Here is a 16,758-nt window from a genome sequence, read left to right on the forward strand (position 1 = left end):
GTTCCCGTCCGCCTGCTCGAAGGCAGCAGCCTCGACCGAGTGGTGTGCCTGATTTATGGAACTCGAGCATCGCAACATATAACTCCGCATTTCCATCGCCTCTAGGGTCAAGGACGTTTAGAATAACGTCTATGCCCATCCTTCATTCTTCCGCGTTTCTTACGCCACTATTGCGACACCCTTGCAGGAGATCTATCTCTTGGGCTCTAGCTCCCACCAGCTATCATTCAATTCTCTACGGCGCATTATCGAAAGTAAACCCTCAATCTCTAACCTCGCCAACGGGGCGATTTGGAGTCTATAGGCGGACGAGGGGGTTTTCCAGCACCATTTGTCCGAGCGCACCAAGCGCATTTCTTACAATGGCAGATTCGAAAGGCAGGAAGCAAGCTACTCTGGGGTATGCTCGAGATTCCCAGTTGACTCTTGGGTGCGTCTGAATTTTTCAAGAACTCGGATGCATCCATTTTACCATTCTTGTGCAGGACGCTAACGTGTGCCTTTCCCCTTCCAGGAGATTCTTTGGTTCGAACGCAGACTCGAAAGACGCCCCCAAGAAGCAAACCACGTTAGCCTTTGGCAACAAGAAGAGCAAGACGAAGAAAGATACAACTGAATCAGAACAGCCGCAAGAAACTGCGCCTGCCAATGGACGTGCCACTAACGGACACGGAAGCGATGATGCCGAAGAGTCTGTTGGCTCCAAACCAGAGGCCGTCAAGAAAGAAGAGCCCCAAGATACAAATGGATTGAAGAGAGAGAACAGCAGCGAAGGTGAAGACAGCGATGTTCAGCCTGCAAACAAGCGCCGCCGTAAAACTGCCCGTGAAGACGACACAACCTCCACCCCGAAAAAGAGTTCGCCGCCGCCCAAGAGTCCTCAAAGGCGCTCTCCTAAAAAGGCCTCCCCCCCGCCTGTTATCGAAAAGGCATCAGGAGAAAAGACACCCGAGAAAGACCTGGAAGTCTCAGATAAGGAGGAAGGAGAGGAGGAAGCACTTTCCGCTAGCGAGGATGATGACGAGAAGCCCGAGTTAAAAAAGAAAAAGATTGCGAAGGCCCAAGCGACATTGCAGGCAAGCGGAACTGAGCCATATCCCGACTGGAAGGCTGGCGACCCGGTTCCATATGCCGCTCTCTGTACCACCTTTTCACTGGTTGAGATGACCACGAAACGATTGGTCATCATGGCCCATTGCTCTCTCTTCCTTCGCCAAGTAATGCGCTTGACACCTAATGATTTGCTCCCCACGGTTCAACTTATGATCAACAAATTAGCCGCGGACTATGCAGGAATTGAGCTTGGTATTGGCGAGTCCCTCATCATGAAGGCCATTGGCGAGAGTACTGGGCGGAGCTTAGCTGTGATCAAGACAGACCAGCACGAAATCGGAGATCTTGGCCTGGTTGCCGCCAAGAGTCGATCCAACCAGCCGACTATGTTCAAGCCGAAGCCCCTCACGGTCCGAGGCGTGCACGAGGGTCTTCTCGCCATTGCGAAGGTCCAAGGTCACGGTTCTCAAGACAAAAAGATCTCCGGTATCAAGAAGCTCCTCTCGGCTGCTGACTCCGCCTCGGCGGGCAAAGGAAGCAAAGGAATCGATATCACCAAGGACAAAGGTGGACCTAGCGAAGCCAAATTTATCATTCGGTTCCTGGAAGGAAAGCTCAGACTTGGACTGGCGGAAAGGACTGTGCTTGTCGCCCTTGCTCAGGCGGTAGTCGCGCACGAGGCCGCTTCGAACGGCGAGAAGACCCCCTCCGCTGAGAAATTGGCGGAAGGCGAGGCGACTTTGAAGACCGTGTACAGCGAACTGCCATCATATGAGGTGATCATTCCTGCCATTCTCGAGCACGGTCTGTCCAACTTGCGCAAGGTTTGTAAGCTGCAACCAGGTGTTCCCCTCAAGCCTATGCTTGCAAAGCCAACCAAGTCTATCACGGAGGTGCTGGACCGCTTTGAGGGGAAAGAATTCACCTGCGAGTACAAATACGATGGTGAGAGAGCACAGATCCACTTTGTCGCCCCTGACTCCATCGACCAATATCCGGGGGCGACCGCCACGCTGCAAAAGGACAGCAAAGGCCTCAGCGCCATCTTCTCTCGTAACTCCGAAGACTTATCGAAGAAGTACCCTGATGTGCTAGCCAAGCTTGACAGCTGGATCAAAGAGGGCGTGACGAGCTTTGTACTGGACTGTGAGACTGTGGCCTGGGACACGGTCAACAAGAAAGTCCTGCCGTTCCAGCAACTTATGACCCGCAAGAGGAAGGATGTCAAAGCAGAGGATATCAAGGTCAAAGTTTGCATATATGCCTTTGACCTGCTATTTTTGAACGGAGAGGTAATATCTTTTGTCCATGCATCAATGATTTCGCCTGCTGACTGATGCAATAGCCTACAGTTAAAAAGAGTCTACGGGAGCGTCGTGAACTGATGCACCAATCCTTCCAAGTCACCGAGGGCGAATTCCAATTTGCTCAATACGGGAATACCAATGTACTTGACGAGATTCAGACTCTGCTTGACGACAGTGTCAAGGCATCATGTGAAGGGCTGATGGTGAAGATGTTGGACACTGAGGAAAGTGGCTACGAACCCAGCAAACGTAGTCGGAACTGGCTCAAGGTGAGCACGCTGTATCAAAACATCAATCCATCTTGGACTTGATTACTGACCCATAGAATAGGTCAAGAAGGATTATCTCAGTGGAGTCGGTGACTCTCTCGACCTTGTAGTCCTCGGTGCCTACCATGGCCGAGGCAAGCGGACTTCGGTCTACGGAGCCTTCCTTCTAGCCGCCTACAACTCGAGCACGCAGGCGTATGAGACGATCTGCAACATTGGCACGGGATTCTCGGAAGCCGTTTTGGAAGAAATGTACAAAGAACTCTCCCCTCTTACCATTGATCGGCCCAAGCCGTTCTACTCTCACTCGACTGTCCCCAAGGACCAACCCGACGTGTGGTTTGAACCCCGACTCGTCTGGGAGGTCAAGACTGCGGACCTAACGCTCAGTCCGCGCTATCAGGCGGCTGCGGATGAATTCATGGGGACCACCGGGGGCGGAAAGGGCGTGTCCCTTCGATTCCCGCGGTTCATCAAATCCAGAGACGACAAGAAGCCCGAGCAAGCGACGACCACGCGGGCCGTGGCGGAGATGTATCGCAAGCAGGAAGCAGTCCAGAAGGAGAGTGCAGGTAAGAAGGGCGTGGATGATGATTTTGAATACTGAGGGATCTGGGTTCCTGCATGTCTCTGATGGATTGGATGAGAGGCACGGAGTATATGTACATGTAATGTCTTGTTCTAATCACCGCCTTGGTGTGTCGGGTTCTGAGCGACACAATGCACTAGACCGATCTGCCTCTGTGCCTCTGTAAGGGCACATTCCATCCGTAGCTTTTGATGCGTCGCAACTGCTGTTTCATCTTCAGCTAGGGACCTCGGACAGGATCTACTACCAAGCTTTTATTGAGAACGAAGCTCGGATTAGAATGTCACCCTTGCTTCGAGGGCATATCCCTGTCTCGACACCTTGTCTCGTTTACCCGTCGCCTTTAGGTAGACGCATTATGATCACCCTTCACTTGTCTCCGGACCCCAATTACCGAATGATAGATAGTCAGTCCCCCAGACAAGCACGCCATGACCACACCATGACCCTGAGGCCCAGATGCCCCGAGGGAGGCCAGGAATGAGGCCTCCTTGGCGTTGTAACCCAAGGCGGGCTCGACTTGTTTACTCCGCCCTTGCTTGGCTGGCAACTCCCCGATTAGGCAGGTGGTGAATGCGGTCCTACTTCGGCCATAAATAACCAATCCGCCCTGTCACGCTGCCGTTTGTTTCATCGCTCATTCCTGGTCTCCGTGAAACATCCAAAGCTATCTTGCTCAACATGGGTGCTCTACGGTGGCTGTCCGTCGCCGCAGCTGCGGCATCCACAGTGTCTGCCTTGACTCCGGAGTGAGTATTCTATTTATCCTATCCGTGTTGCTGTCAACATCTAACGCGTCCGCGTATAGCCAGTTTATCAGCGCCCCACGGAGATCCGAAGTTGTTCCTAACCCATCGGGGGTATGTCACTTTGCGATGCTCGGTTGAATTGGGTAGCCTGCGGTTTGCTGATGGGTTCAGGATACCGGACTGTTCTCGACGTCGCAATACTCCTTTGACACCCACTCGAGTCACACGTGGTGGAGCCTGATCGACCTCAAGTCGGGAGAAATCAGTACACTTACCAATGACAGCCATGTCTCGGAGGTCATCTGGCTAGGCTCTGACGCTTCCACCGTCCTTTATATCAACAATACCAATGCGCAGATCCCCGGGGCTGTGGAACTGTGGATATCAGATACTTCTAGCTTTGCCAATGGGTCAGTTAGATCATATAGTTCCGACGTGGAGGAGCCTCTTGCTGATGATGTACTTCACAGATACAAAGCCGCGTCCCTACCAGCCAACTTGCTGGGAATTAAATCCGTCGTGACAGATTCGGGAGACGTGCGATACATCTTGCGTGGAAAGTCCTATCCAAATGGCACCGTGTACAATGATAAACTCGCAGCAACGCTACCCAGCTCCGCTCGCATCTACGATAGCATCTTCCCGCGCCATTGGGATACTTGGCTGACTCCGATCTCTCACGCTGTTTTTTCGGGCACATTGCAGAATACGCCCGCAGAGGGCGGGAAAGCTCAGTATACCGGTGCGGAGACTCTGAAGAACTTGGTCAATCCGGTCAAGGGTGCAGAGAGTCCATTCCCGCCGTTCGGAGGAAATTCTGATTATGACCTCTCGCCTGATGGGAAATGGGTGGTCTTCAAGAGCAAGGCCCCGCAGCTGCCTTTGGCTAATAATACTGCGTCATATATATATCTTGTTCCGCATGATGGGTCTGCGAAAGCGTTCGCGATAAATGGGCCCGATAGTGCTGCTACGCCTACAGGGATCGAGGGTGATTCGAGCTATCCGGTGTTTTCTCCGAAGAGCGATAAGGTGGCATATTTCCAGATGGCGGATAGAGAGTATGAGTCGGACCGTCGCACGCTGTACGTTTATACGATTGGTTCTGATGAGACTATTCCAAGCCTTGCAAAGGACTGGGATCGCTCTCCAGACTCCGTCAAGTGGGTCGGTTCAGACAACCTGGTCGTGACCAGCGAAGATCTGGCGCGAACCAGGCTATTCTCCATTCCGGTGACTGCTGGGGATGACTTCAAGCCGACTAACTTCACGGATGGTGGCTCTGTGTCCGCACACTACGTTCTACCTGACTCTACCATTCTTGTCACTGGAAGCGCTATCTGGACGAACTGGAATGTATATACAGCAAGTCCAAGCCAGAGTGTTATCAAGACATTGGCATCAGCCAACGAGATTGACCCTGAGCTTAGTGGACTTGGACCCGCTGATATTGACGAGTTCTACTACCAGGGCAATTGGACCACTGTATGTCAACTCCTTGTTTCTTCGTCTCACAATTATACTGAATGCAGTCAGCTCCACTCATGGATCATCTACCCACAAGGCTTTGATAAGACGAAGACATACCCTCTAGCACTCTTCATCCACGGTGGTCCCCAAGGTGCTTGGAGGGACTCGTGGAGCACGCGCTGGAACCCCAAGGTCTTCGCCGACCAGGGCTACGTCGTCATCGCACCCAACCCAACAGGAAGTACTGGGTTCGGTGACGCCCTCACCGATGCGATCCAAAACAACTGGGGTACGTTCCTCTGAACACAATCAAGTATAAGTCATATGCTTACACCTCCCAGGCGGCGCTCCCTACGATGACCTCGTCAAAGCATGGCAATACGTCCACGACCACCTCGACTTCGTCGACACAGACAACGGCGTCGCCGCAGGAGCCAGCTATGGCGCCTACATGATCACTTGGATTCAAGGCAGCGAGTTCGGTCGTAAATTCAAAGCTCTTGTCTCCCACGACGGCTCATTCATTGGCGACGCCATGATCGCTACAGACGAGCTGTGGTTTATTGAACATGACGTGCGTTTTGTTTTTCTTCTCTCCATCCCTTCTTCCCGCCTTCGGCTTGTCAGTATCACTTATCATAAACTACAGTTCAACGGAACCTTCTGGACAACCCGAGACAACTACCACAACTGGGATCCCTCTGGCCCCGGTCGGGTCCTCCAATTCAGTACCCCCCAGCTGGTCATCCACAGCGACAAGGACTACCGTGTCCCTGTCTCTGAGGGTATCGCGCTCTTCAATGTTCTCCAGGAGAGAGGCGTGCCCAGTCGGTTTTTGAATTTCCCCGATGAGGATCATTGGTATGTTTCCCTCCCTCCCTCCTTCCCTTTGCAGAAATATATCAAAAAGCAAAAGCAAAAAGAAAGAAAGAAGAAAAAAAAGGAGAAGAGAGACATTGATAGAACAGAATAAAGAAGAGAAAGTACATCAGAAATTGACATGTCTTGATGCAGGGTAACCGGCCAAGAAAACAGCCTCGTCTGGCACCAGCAGGTCCTAGGCTGGCTGAACCGATACTCCGGAGTCGAGAAGTCGAACCCGGACGCTGTCAGTCTCGATGATACGGTTAATCCGGTTGTTAACATTAACCCATGAACTAATACTACTAGCCATACCTAGTACGAGCTATCTATTATATGACTTCATGCCTTACTTAACTATTTATCTATCAACCAACCAACCAATCAACTAATAAGCAAGTAACCATGCATCATGCAGGCAAAATCATGCTCCTAGTCTCTACTCGAATTGTATAACCGTAACCATCACCATAATTATAATTTGATTTCATTTATTCTGTAGTAGTGACACTGACTGATTGAACCGCCAGAAATAAATATACCAATTCTTTCTCTCCTCTTTCTAGCACATACGCACTCACTCTCCCATATCCAGCTCGCATCAGAGTAATCAAATCATCATCGTAGGACGAACAGACAGACAGACAGACAAGATAAGACAGGACAGGACAGACAAGATAAGACAGGACAGGACAGACAAGACAAGACAGGGCAGACAAGACGAGCAGGATCTGGTATTTGATAAACAGGACGGAACAAACAAAGCAAAAATAACAAATAAAACTAAAATATACTTAAACACAAACTCAGACTGAACCTCAAGCTCATGCATGCTTTTGTACAGGTACTCGATACTGACTCACTCTTAATCAATACACTCTTCTCGTCGCGACATACAATGGGAAAGAAAAGAAAAGGGCAAGCAGACAGATGGACGCCGACAAACAAGTGGATGAAAACCAACATTCCCAAGAGGAAGATAGCCTAGAAGACAGGCAGGCTGATAGACAGAGAGACGGTTTGCTTGCTTACTGATCCAACGCAAGGGTTTTAATAATCAAAAGACGAGGATGATTGGATGATTGGAAGGTTGTATCATATGAACGAATAATGAAATTGGGACAAGGATGAGTAAAAGATCCGATCACAAGTCCCCACCATGGGGAACATCGAAATCGAGATTCCCATCCTTAGCCAAAAAGGAGGCTTCGCGAGCCCGTAAACCAAAGTTGACCATGATGATGACCACCAGGCCGAGGCCGACGACGGTGGGACCCCATTTCTCGTAGTAGACACGCTTGACGTCGCGGCGTTTGCGGATCTTGTCGACACGCCAGATGTACAGCATCAGGCTGTAGATGAGGGCGCCGGCGGCGAGGATGGTGAAGGCCCAGGAGGAGACGAAGGTGATGTAGTCGTCGCCGAAGTTGAGGAGGGTGGCGGCGATGGTGGCGAGGATGATGGAGAATTCCAGCCAGGAGAGAAAGGTTCGCTCGGCGGCGAAATAAACCTTGGGTTCGACGCGGACTGGGACGTAGATGCCTGTGCCGGGTTAGGGGTTGGTTTTTTATGAGATCTGGGTGGGGGAATAGGGATGACTTACGCTTGCCCTTGGGGGCTTGGAACCGTTTGACGGTTCGCTGGTTTCCTAGTACGGCTATTCCGTTTTGCTCGGGGGGAGGGAGGCTGGTTGGTCGGGGTCGTGGGATCAGTGCCATGAGGCCGTGTACCAGGGCATTTCCGGTCTGGTGGGCGTAGTACTTTGCCAGTTGCTTGTAGTAATATGTGCCACCAACACGGCGCGCCTCTTCCAGCTCATCGGAGTCGACGGACTCTACATCAGAGTCGTATAGCGGATAGTCCTCGTCTCCAGGGAGTGGCATTGCAGCGATGCGCTCTTCGATGTCAAGAGCATTCCCATCCGTCTCTGCAAACAGGGCTTCTTGATCGATGGTCTGAGCTCTGTCCACGCCCTCCGCCCATCGGGCTTCGTTTGCGTCTTCGTCGTCTGATTCATCATCCTCTGGCGTCTCCGTGGTAGACAATGTCGTGCTGGCCGGGGGGCGTTGGATACCAAACTTGCGCGTTGCGGGCTTCCGGATGTCAACATCCATTTGGGGCATCCAAAAAGGAAGAAGGTTGATGCGGTCAGGCATGAGGGTCGCGGTGCCGTGGATGAATTTACTGTATTTCGGAACCGCTTCGACCAGGTGGCTGGCCGTCAGATCCCTAATCCATTGGGGAGGCTCTTGGCCTGCTTGGGTTTGGAGCTTGACCTCCAGAACGGCGTAGGGGAAGCGCTCCACGTCCTCGGCAGGAAGTTGAGAGAAAGGATAGTCCACACCGATGTCCATTCGTCGCCAGTTCTCACCAGCGCGCTGGCGACCGTCGAGGTTGTCCTCCCGGATCATTGTCAACTCTGTATCGAGAGATATACGCACTCGAGCATCTCCGGGAAGCTGGAAGGCGGTCCGATGGTAGAAGGATCTGTTGACGGGCACCAGTTTCCGCGTGATGACACGATATTGGATCTCCCGCGCCAATTGCTCGAGACTGGAGATTTCCTCCTCGCTCTTCTTGCCTTCCCGGCGCATCTTCTCGAAGATGCTTTCCACCGTCATGCGACCAGCCATGTAGGCATTAACGTGCTTCTCCTTGAGAGAGAAGCGCGCCTTGACCGACTTTTCACCCGTCCAATCCTCACGATGGGTCTTTCTCTCCACGAAGATCTGGTCACTCTCCATGCCACCATACCAACGCAGTCGAATAGCCTCGGCTCCTTCTGTTTTCTTCAAGCGCCCCTGGTATAGCTCCCAGGTATCGGTGTTGTCGTAATAGATCGACGATATAGCAGCGTCCTTTTCTTCGAATTCCTTTCTGGAGTTGAAAACGAGCACGGGAAGGTGCTGGTTTAGTCAGTATGCAGTATGGAGAGCTAGCTGGTCAGAGACGTGTTCCATACCTTAAGGATGATTAACTTGAGTTCGGTGATGTTGTCAGGGTGGACCCAGTACTTGGTTGTCTGACGGACGAAGTTCTGCTGACTCCCTCCGGCGGACGAATCACCCTTGACGGGGTTTCCCTTGGTACGGACGAGGTCGTAGAGCTTAGACAACCTCACGACCAGCGCATCGTAGTTGTCGTTGAAGAATGGTTTGGCGTTGAGCCGCGCCGCAAAGACGGGCTTGAGGTGCCATCCGGTTTCTTTCTAGAGCCAACAGTCAGCACCCAGCTTGGTCATTTTCCCCGGTGAAGGACAGCGTCAAATCAGGCCCGCAATGCATACATCGTGTTTCTTGATGATCTTCTGGAAACCGGTGTAGTTGAGCTGTGTGAACTTGGCCAGGTCATGGACGTCGGCAATGATGTCACTGAGGGATTGTTCGAGCAGCAAGAAGTCTTCGTCGGAAGGCGGCGCCCGGCCAGAACGGGTGTTTGAAGCATTATCAGACCGAGAGGTGGAGGCATTGTCCAAGCGCGAAACGACATCCGTGACCTCGGTCTCGCTGGACTGGATGCGACGGGCGATCTCGGCGCTCTTGATTCTCTGGAAGTTGAAGACCTTGTCAAGCTCGCTCTCCAGCAGCGTCACGAAGTGCTTCTCGTCATCCTCGGACCAGGGCTGGCGGTCGGGCCTTGCATTTTCGGGGGTGGGCTCCGCAATGTATCCGGTCTTGAGGGCCTTTTTCAGGTCCTCGTAGGCAATGTAGTACCAGTAGTACTCCTTGATCATGGAAGATCGGAGATGTTCCCCGAACCTGGCAGTGAGACGAAGGGGTAAGCTGGCCAGCTCCCTGCAGGAGCGATTGGGGGTGTCACGAACCTCATGGTGAATCACTCAATTGACAGACTTGGGGGGGTGGCAGCAGACCAGAGAGGCAGAGAGGGAGAATGCGAGGGGGGCGAAGGCGGGTTTGGGGGAGACAATCGGTGAGAGAGGGGGGGGGGTAGGGATTGGGATTGTTAGACGGCGGAGGTAGAGCTCATGGCGGAAGCAACGCAGGCGGTCGTGTGAGAAAAACGGAAAGGCGAGCGGATAGAGAGGAGACCCGGACAGGAAAGGGCCTAATCGGAGAGAAAACGATGCTAATGCTAGGCGAGAGGCGTCGCGAGCAGACAGTGGGGAGGGGCGCAAGCAAGAGAGACAGACAGAGAGAAGCTGATGATGCTAACCTTACTTGCGCCGGGGCGAGAAGACGTCAACCCGTGACTCGACCCGATAACAAGGCTCCCTTACTATCGGGGGCCCTGGCTGGTCCCGGTAGCCCCTGCCATTGGCGTATCCATCCAGTGGATTCTTCCGCGTACAACTAACTAACCACAGTAAAGAAGAATAATAACCATCATCATGAACAGTTGAAGGCCAGGCCGGCTAGACTGTCAATCCAACCCTTCTTCCAGCTAAACCCATAGCTTCTCTCACTAGCCGGCCGGGAGGGATCCATATGCCTGGATGCATTCTCAGCCACTCGATTCAGCAGGTGCTGGCCTAACAGTTTCCCGCTTGCCTGCTTTCGGTCTAGCCCCCACCCCGTCATTTCATCACTTAAAATACCGCCGTGTATCTGCCGACCCATTGGTAATACACATGCCTCTGTAAGATGGACCACCATATATGACAAGATCCTCCATATCGAACCGAATAAAGTAGGTATTCGCAACATTACCACTCAACCCAGCCTGGAAATAATTTTTCTTTTCACCCGGCATCTGGATAATCCCTCCTATCCAGAAGGCAATTTACCCGTCTAGCGCAACTACGAACTAACTACACTCAACCCTCAGTTCGGTTCACCGGCCAGCCTCCCTCCCTCTACTCCAACCCTCGGAAAAGGCACCCTGGTTCCGATCCAGCCCAGCACAGACACTACTTTGACTAGTTTCACAGCCTGCAGCACATGTAACACCCGGTCAAGCAGCCTAACGCCACCGTTGAGCTAACCGTGCAGGAACATCGACTGGTGAATATCTACTTAGTCTATCTATCCAGGCCTTCGTTCCTCTATTTAAGACTAGGCTAGGCCTCCATCGACGGAGCATACCTCCCCGGCAGCCAACGTGCGCCGGTGTCTCCCCTCCAGATCCAATCGGCTTCAACGCCACGACCCGGAAGATAGGACTACTACCTACTGTTATATTTATTTGTTCTGTGTGCCCTAGACACTACTACCTTAGGTACACTAGATAGGTAGAGGGAGTAGGACAGAAATATCGGATCTTCCGCAGGTAGGTAGGTAGGTATGAAGGACCCAGGACACAAGGACACGGCACACGGGCTACTGTCTAGATACCGTGCGTGCGTACATACTTCGATCTACTCTATGCTCAACACGGGAAACCCGAAGAGAAATTATTTACGAGTTTCACGACCGCCACTGTTATTATCATCATCTTATGTTATTCTTTTATTCGAGCCACTCGGTTCTCTTTCCAACTAACTAGTAACTAAACATTAGCTGTATGGATAGCTTGGTTCCGGTAATTTATTACTATATATCTACTTGGAAAGATTACGTGGAGAGGACAGGGGACCCTTGTATATTGCTACCTGAAATCGTGGATACCACCACTCACCAGGGCTGGACTGTCTAGGTATCTAGACGTTGTGGTATGTTTATTTTACCATGGAAGATTGAGATTAACACCTGCCTAATATGGCGACAGTCATATACATACTACATACCTACTTACTACCTACTATACTACTGTACCTTTTCTTGTCATGTCACTCAACCGCCGGGCATCTCACATAATTGGTATCTGCACATTCTCCCCAGTACATAGTAGACATATACTTAGGACTTTCGCTGACACTTACTCAAGTCATTTTGTCTGATCTTTGAATGATAATGAGCAAATCAGGTTACTAATCTGCACACCCACTAGTTATACAAATAAATTCCTCGGAGCTTGGTCCAGGCACCTACCTCTGACACCCATATGTATTCACCAGTAACTAAGGTACCTTAACTACTACGGAGATACTCCGTAGATACAGTCAGAATACCGTTTTCACATCCACAACCGCTCACCTTATTTATTCTTTGCATCGGGTGGCGCCGTAGTCCTCTGTAGTAGTCCGGTCGATCTGCCTAGGATTCCTTCAAAAGTGCTCCGTACCAGGTACCAGCTACCAGTTACCACAGTCGGATGGCTGGCTCGTTCCCGTGGGGCAGATCCTGCAGGAAATAGACATGCGTCTGATCTGCTGGCAGTGGGAGCTTGAGGGATCGCCGTTACATTAGTATCTGATATTATGTGAGAAGCCGAACCGGGTCGAATCCGTCAAAGTTCTGACGTACATACATACTACGTACGTACGGACGTGCGCATGCACGCGAGATCTGACAAGATTTAACCCCACTGCGACGTGTGAGTCTGTGAGAGGGTGGTGGGCCGGCATGACAGGGAGAGGCTAGGTGGTGCGTGTGCTACAGTGCAGTTTCGACAGGCTAGCCGTTCTGGGTTCTATTTGCGTGGTTTCAGGAAGAGAGGCAAACAAAAAAAAAAAGAAAGAAAGAAAGAAAGAAAGAAAGAAAGAAAGAAAGAAAGAAAGAAAGAAAGAAAGAAAGAAAGAAAGAAAGAAAGAAAGAAAGAAAGAAAGAAAGAAAGAAAGAAAGAGAAAGATAAAGACCAAGAGAAAAAAGGGATTGCACAAGACAAATCCATTGAATGTCTATTAAATTCTTTGATACTTTGATTCTGCGGTATACGTATGGAACTGGATCAACAAACACCAGACACCGTCCCCCAGAAGTGGCAAGGCAAGTGCCGAACAGGAAATCGCACCGATCCGAAAATTATAAAGTCCATGGCATCGTAGTCTCATCATCTAGGTAGTCTCCGGGTCAGCTCAGGGAAGCGCGCCCCCGGCGCGTCGGATGCTTCGTCGCGGGCCGTCTCCCAGAATGTTGACGAGGCCTTCGGTTTCCAGAGCACGGACCGCATCCGTGAACTGGGTGTTGTCCAAGCCGGCGCTGCTCTGGTCGTTCAGAACACGGAAGACCTCTGACCAGCGAGCTGTACCACCTGAGCCGGCCAGCTCATCCACCATCGAAAGCACTCCCCGCTTGATCGCCTCCCGGTTGCGTCTCTCGCTGGCGCTGGTGCCCTCCGTTAGCAGACCCATATCGATCAGACCGGTGCGCGCGTCCGTAGCAGCCTGCTTGATTGCCGACCGGATGAGGCGCACGGCTTCTTCCACATCGTCTGCCGTCACCTCGGTAGACAGGCGCATCCGCGCGTGCGCTTCCGACAGTCGAATCATAGATTCCAGTTGACGAGTAGTCGCGGTGATACGGCGATCTGCTGACCGGATGTCGTCGCCAAGTTTGCGCATGTTAACGTACGCATCAGACAGAGCTTTGCCGGCAGCAGGTGTGAGCACAGGATGCACCTTGGTTTTGGCGTAGGTGATGTAGGCTGTGAGGAACTCGATAGGCTGTAGAGTCATGACGGTCAGCAGGGTTTCACAGTTGGCTTTCTTCTCGACTTACCAAGACTTCCTCGCTGCTTGCGTTTTCGGGCTTGTCCTCCAAGTACATGTTGACAAGATGCTTGGCCAGGCGACGATCATCCGACTCGTTCGACCGGTCCAGAACCAGATAGACCAAGTCGAATCGAGACAACAAGGTCGGGGGCAGATCGATGTTCTGCGGAACCGGGAGGTTCGGGTTGTACCGACTGCCGATAGGGTTCGCTGAAGCAAGAATACTGGTCCGGGCATTCAAGGTCGTGATGATACCTGCCTTGGCGACGGACACGGTCTGCTGCTCCATCACTTCGTGCAGAACGGAGCGCGTCGATTCGTTCATCTTGTCAAACTCGTCGATGCAGCAGATACCGCCATCTGAGAGGACCAGAGCACCCGACTCGAGGACCATCTGCTTGGTTTCAGGATCACGGGTCACATAAGCCGTAAGACCGACGGCGGATGAACCCTTGCCGCTGGTGTAAACACCTCGTGGCGCGATCTTGTGGACGTAGCGGAGAATCTGAGACTTAGATGTGGACGGATCACCACAGAGAAGGATGTTGATGTCACCACGATAGCGCGGGTTACCACCTTTCTGAAACGACTTGTTGGTGCCTCCGAACATTTGCAGCAAGATACCCTTCTTGACATCATCCATCTCGTAGACGCTAGGCGCCAGGGACCGGGACAAAAGATCGTACACATCAGGCCGGGAGGCAGTCCGCTTGATCTTTTCTTCTTCCTCGGCAGAAATCTTGCGTGTCTGGTCGGTCTCACCCGCAGCCTGTTCCGACAGCTCCTGCTCAATAGTCGACGCATCGATACCCATCTTCTTCCGGTCGATCTTCTGTACATGCAAAACATCCACATACGTCTTGAATAGGGTCTTCTGGGTGCGCTGGCGCGGGTTGACTCGTACAGGGTTGCACCGGAAGATACCAGTTACCTCGACGCGGTCACCGGCCTTGCAAACATCGACCAGTTCATCGTACACGCAGAGCGAGACTGAGTGGGGCGTTTGGCCATCGGGAATGTTGTCGGGGGTTTCCTGGAGCTTGATGACCTGCTTGTCGGCAAATGCACAGCGGTTGTGGATGATCTGCATCGAGTTTCTGGCCTGGCAGACCTGGCGAGGGCATAGAGTGGGTTCCGCAATCCGCCCGCGGTCGATATCGACCTGCACACTATGGTTGCAGATCTGGCATCGAAAGAAGGCTGCATGTATGGGTTAGATGTTTGAGTTGTAGAAAATTAATACATCTAAACTTACCTTCTTTCATGTCCGGAATGACGGGGGTGGCCCGAATCACCAATCCCTTAATGCTCACCAACTTGTCCATATCTGATAAATCTTAGCATTGATGAATCATAACCAGGAAGAGTCACATACCGGCAGGGTCAAGATCTCTCATGTTAACGGTACTGTCGAGACCAAAGGGCATGACTTTGTACGAGTTCGATTCGACTTCCTGGACAAGGTCTTGAATTTCGGCGGGCGGAGCTCTCGCAGCGTCGCTCATCATGGCGTCGGAGCTGGGAACAGCGGGAGCTGAGCTTAGATCTCTGGAGTGGGTATGATTCCGGCGAGATTGGGTTCGTTGGCGCTCCATCTCCTTGATGGCAAGCTCGACCATCACGTCTTTAACAGTCTGATCCATCAAGGGGATAATCTCTTGCGGGTATGCGTGGAGTTGGTGCCACAGCTTCAAGGTTGACGGGTACGCCTTCAGGTTCTTCGCATCCAGGTTCAGGTTGGTGACACCGAGCTCACGCATCGTGTTCAGCATTTTGATATATTCTCTATCTTCGGCGGCATCGCCCATTCTGCGGGTCTCATCTTCGGTTGCCCCTTCCGCCCACAGTCGGTATCTGGTCGCAAAGTTGTAGATGAAGTTCTTGAAGGCGGACATGGAATCCTGGATGGAGATGTTGGTACCCCAGATCACGCGGGTCGAGCTTCCACCCAAGGCCTCGGCCTCCGATGTGCCCGGATGAATATTCGAGAAAGTCGCATCTGAGCGCGGTTCGCCATCGGCAGTGGGCACTCCGCTGGCATCCACGAAAATTCTGCGTCGACGACTGGGAGTGGATCCCAAGCCACCAGAGTGAAGGTCATTCCGGCGAGAGGGGCCACGCTGACCGTCGGCATTCGACCGGGAGGAGACAAAAAGCCCGCTGCTGCTGCTTGGGATATCTGAGCGGCCTGCTTGGCGGCCAATGGAACGGGTGGGACTGGAGCTAGACACATATCGGATCGGGGAAGAGTCTAGTCGGGGGTGAGCATATGGTGTCAAGGTGGAAGTTTTCAAGGGATCGTACCTCGCATGGCAGCTGTGGCGTTTCCCCGAGGGGTTGTCTCGCCTTCATCCAGAGTGGAAGGCGCTCTCATGGGGGAGCTAGGTTCGTCCATTCTGAGATCGGGCGTCTCTGCGCTGCTGCTGTTCCCCTTCATCGGGGACGACTGGAAGAACATGGGAGAGGATGACGGGACCGGAGCCTCACCGCGTACCCTCCTGGAGGCTCTGGGGGTTGTTTGGGAGAGATCATCGCTTCCTGGGGGGGGACTGCTGGGTTGAGCTTGTTGTTGAGAGCGGGTTGAGCGGGTTGAGCGAGCAGGAGAGGAGACAGAGGAGTCCTTGGAAGGGCGACCCCTACGGCGGGTGGGCGCTGGCGAAGACATGATGGATGAGCCGGTCCTGTGAAGCGACAGTCCAGGGGAAGATGGACTATTGGAGAAGGAGGACCGACAGCGGAGGGGATGGATGGGTATAGCTGGAGGGGTTGGATGGAGGGGAAGAACTGGGGGTGGATGGGGGTGGTTGCTGAGGAACAAGTGACAACAAATTCAAGGTGGGCCTGAAAGCGAAGGGAAACAAATTCTCTTCTTGTCGAGCTCGACGCGCGCGCACGCGCCAGCGCGTAAAGAGGTTTCCTGTTTGGGAGAGCGCGAGTGACAAGCCACAGTCAGTCAGGTGGCTGGAGCCAG

The 16,758-nt window shown here is 52.5% G+C and overlaps 4 protein-coding genes across 4 annotated transcripts; 2 read left to right on the forward strand and 2 right to left on the reverse strand.

The window, feature by feature from the left end:
* The first annotated feature begins 46 nt into the window (after positions 1-46).
* Positions 47-3,453, forward strand: BO70DRAFT_365999 (DNA ligase (ATP) CDC9). The gene is made up of 4 exons (XM_025544212.1): positions 47-400; positions 515-2,345; positions 2,399-2,629; positions 2,691-3,453. The coding sequence occupies exons 1-4, from the start codon at positions 363-365 to the stop codon at positions 3,234-3,236; spliced, it is 2,646 nt and encodes an 881-aa protein (XP_025395338.1). The 5' UTR covers positions 47-362; the 3' UTR covers positions 3,237-3,453.
* A 446-nt stretch (positions 3,454-3,899) lies between these two features.
* On the forward strand, positions 3,900-6,593 carry dppV (dipeptidyl peptidase DppV; the record flags this gene model as incomplete). Its single annotated transcript, XM_025541472.1, has 8 exons — positions 3,900-3,967; positions 4,027-4,078; positions 4,139-4,377; positions 4,438-5,452; positions 5,504-5,726; positions 5,779-6,011; positions 6,087-6,298; positions 6,452-6,593. The coding sequence occupies 8 exons, from the start codon at positions 3,900-3,902 to the stop codon at positions 6,591-6,593; spliced, it is 2,184 nt and encodes a 727-aa protein (XP_025395339.1).
* Positions 6,594-7,286: 693 nt separating this feature from the next.
* On the reverse strand, positions 7,287-10,126 carry vtc4 (putative vacuolar transporter chaperone (Vtc4); the record flags this gene model as incomplete). The annotated part of the gene is made up of 5 exons (XM_025547408.1): positions 7,287-7,840; positions 7,902-9,204; positions 9,261-9,506; positions 9,585-10,092; positions 10,122-10,126. 5 exons carry the CDS (start codon positions 10,124-10,126, stop codon positions 7,443-7,445), a joined length of 2,460 nt encoding a protein of 819 aa, XP_025395340.1. The 3' UTR covers positions 7,287-7,442.
* Positions 10,127-12,979: 2,853 nt separating this feature from the next.
* On the reverse strand, positions 12,980-16,577 carry BO70DRAFT_323069 (MCM DNA helicase complex subunit MCM4). Its single transcript, XM_025540572.1, has 5 exons — positions 16,092-16,577; positions 15,163-16,038; positions 15,043-15,114; positions 13,795-14,987; positions 12,980-13,739 (listed from the first exon to the last, which is right to left on the reverse strand). Exons 1-5 carry the CDS (start codon positions 16,450-16,452, stop codon positions 13,152-13,154), a joined length of 3,090 nt encoding a protein of 1,029 aa, XP_025395341.1. The 5' UTR covers positions 16,453-16,577; the 3' UTR covers positions 12,980-13,151.
* Positions 16,578-16,758: the final 181 nt, after the last annotated feature.

This window comes from Aspergillus heteromorphus, assembly GCF_003184545.1.
Source record: "Aspergillus heteromorphus CBS 117.55 chromosome Unknown BO70scaffold_35, whole genome shotgun sequence".
Taxonomy (NCBI): Eukaryota; Fungi; Ascomycota; class Eurotiomycetes; order Eurotiales; family Aspergillaceae; genus Aspergillus; species Aspergillus heteromorphus.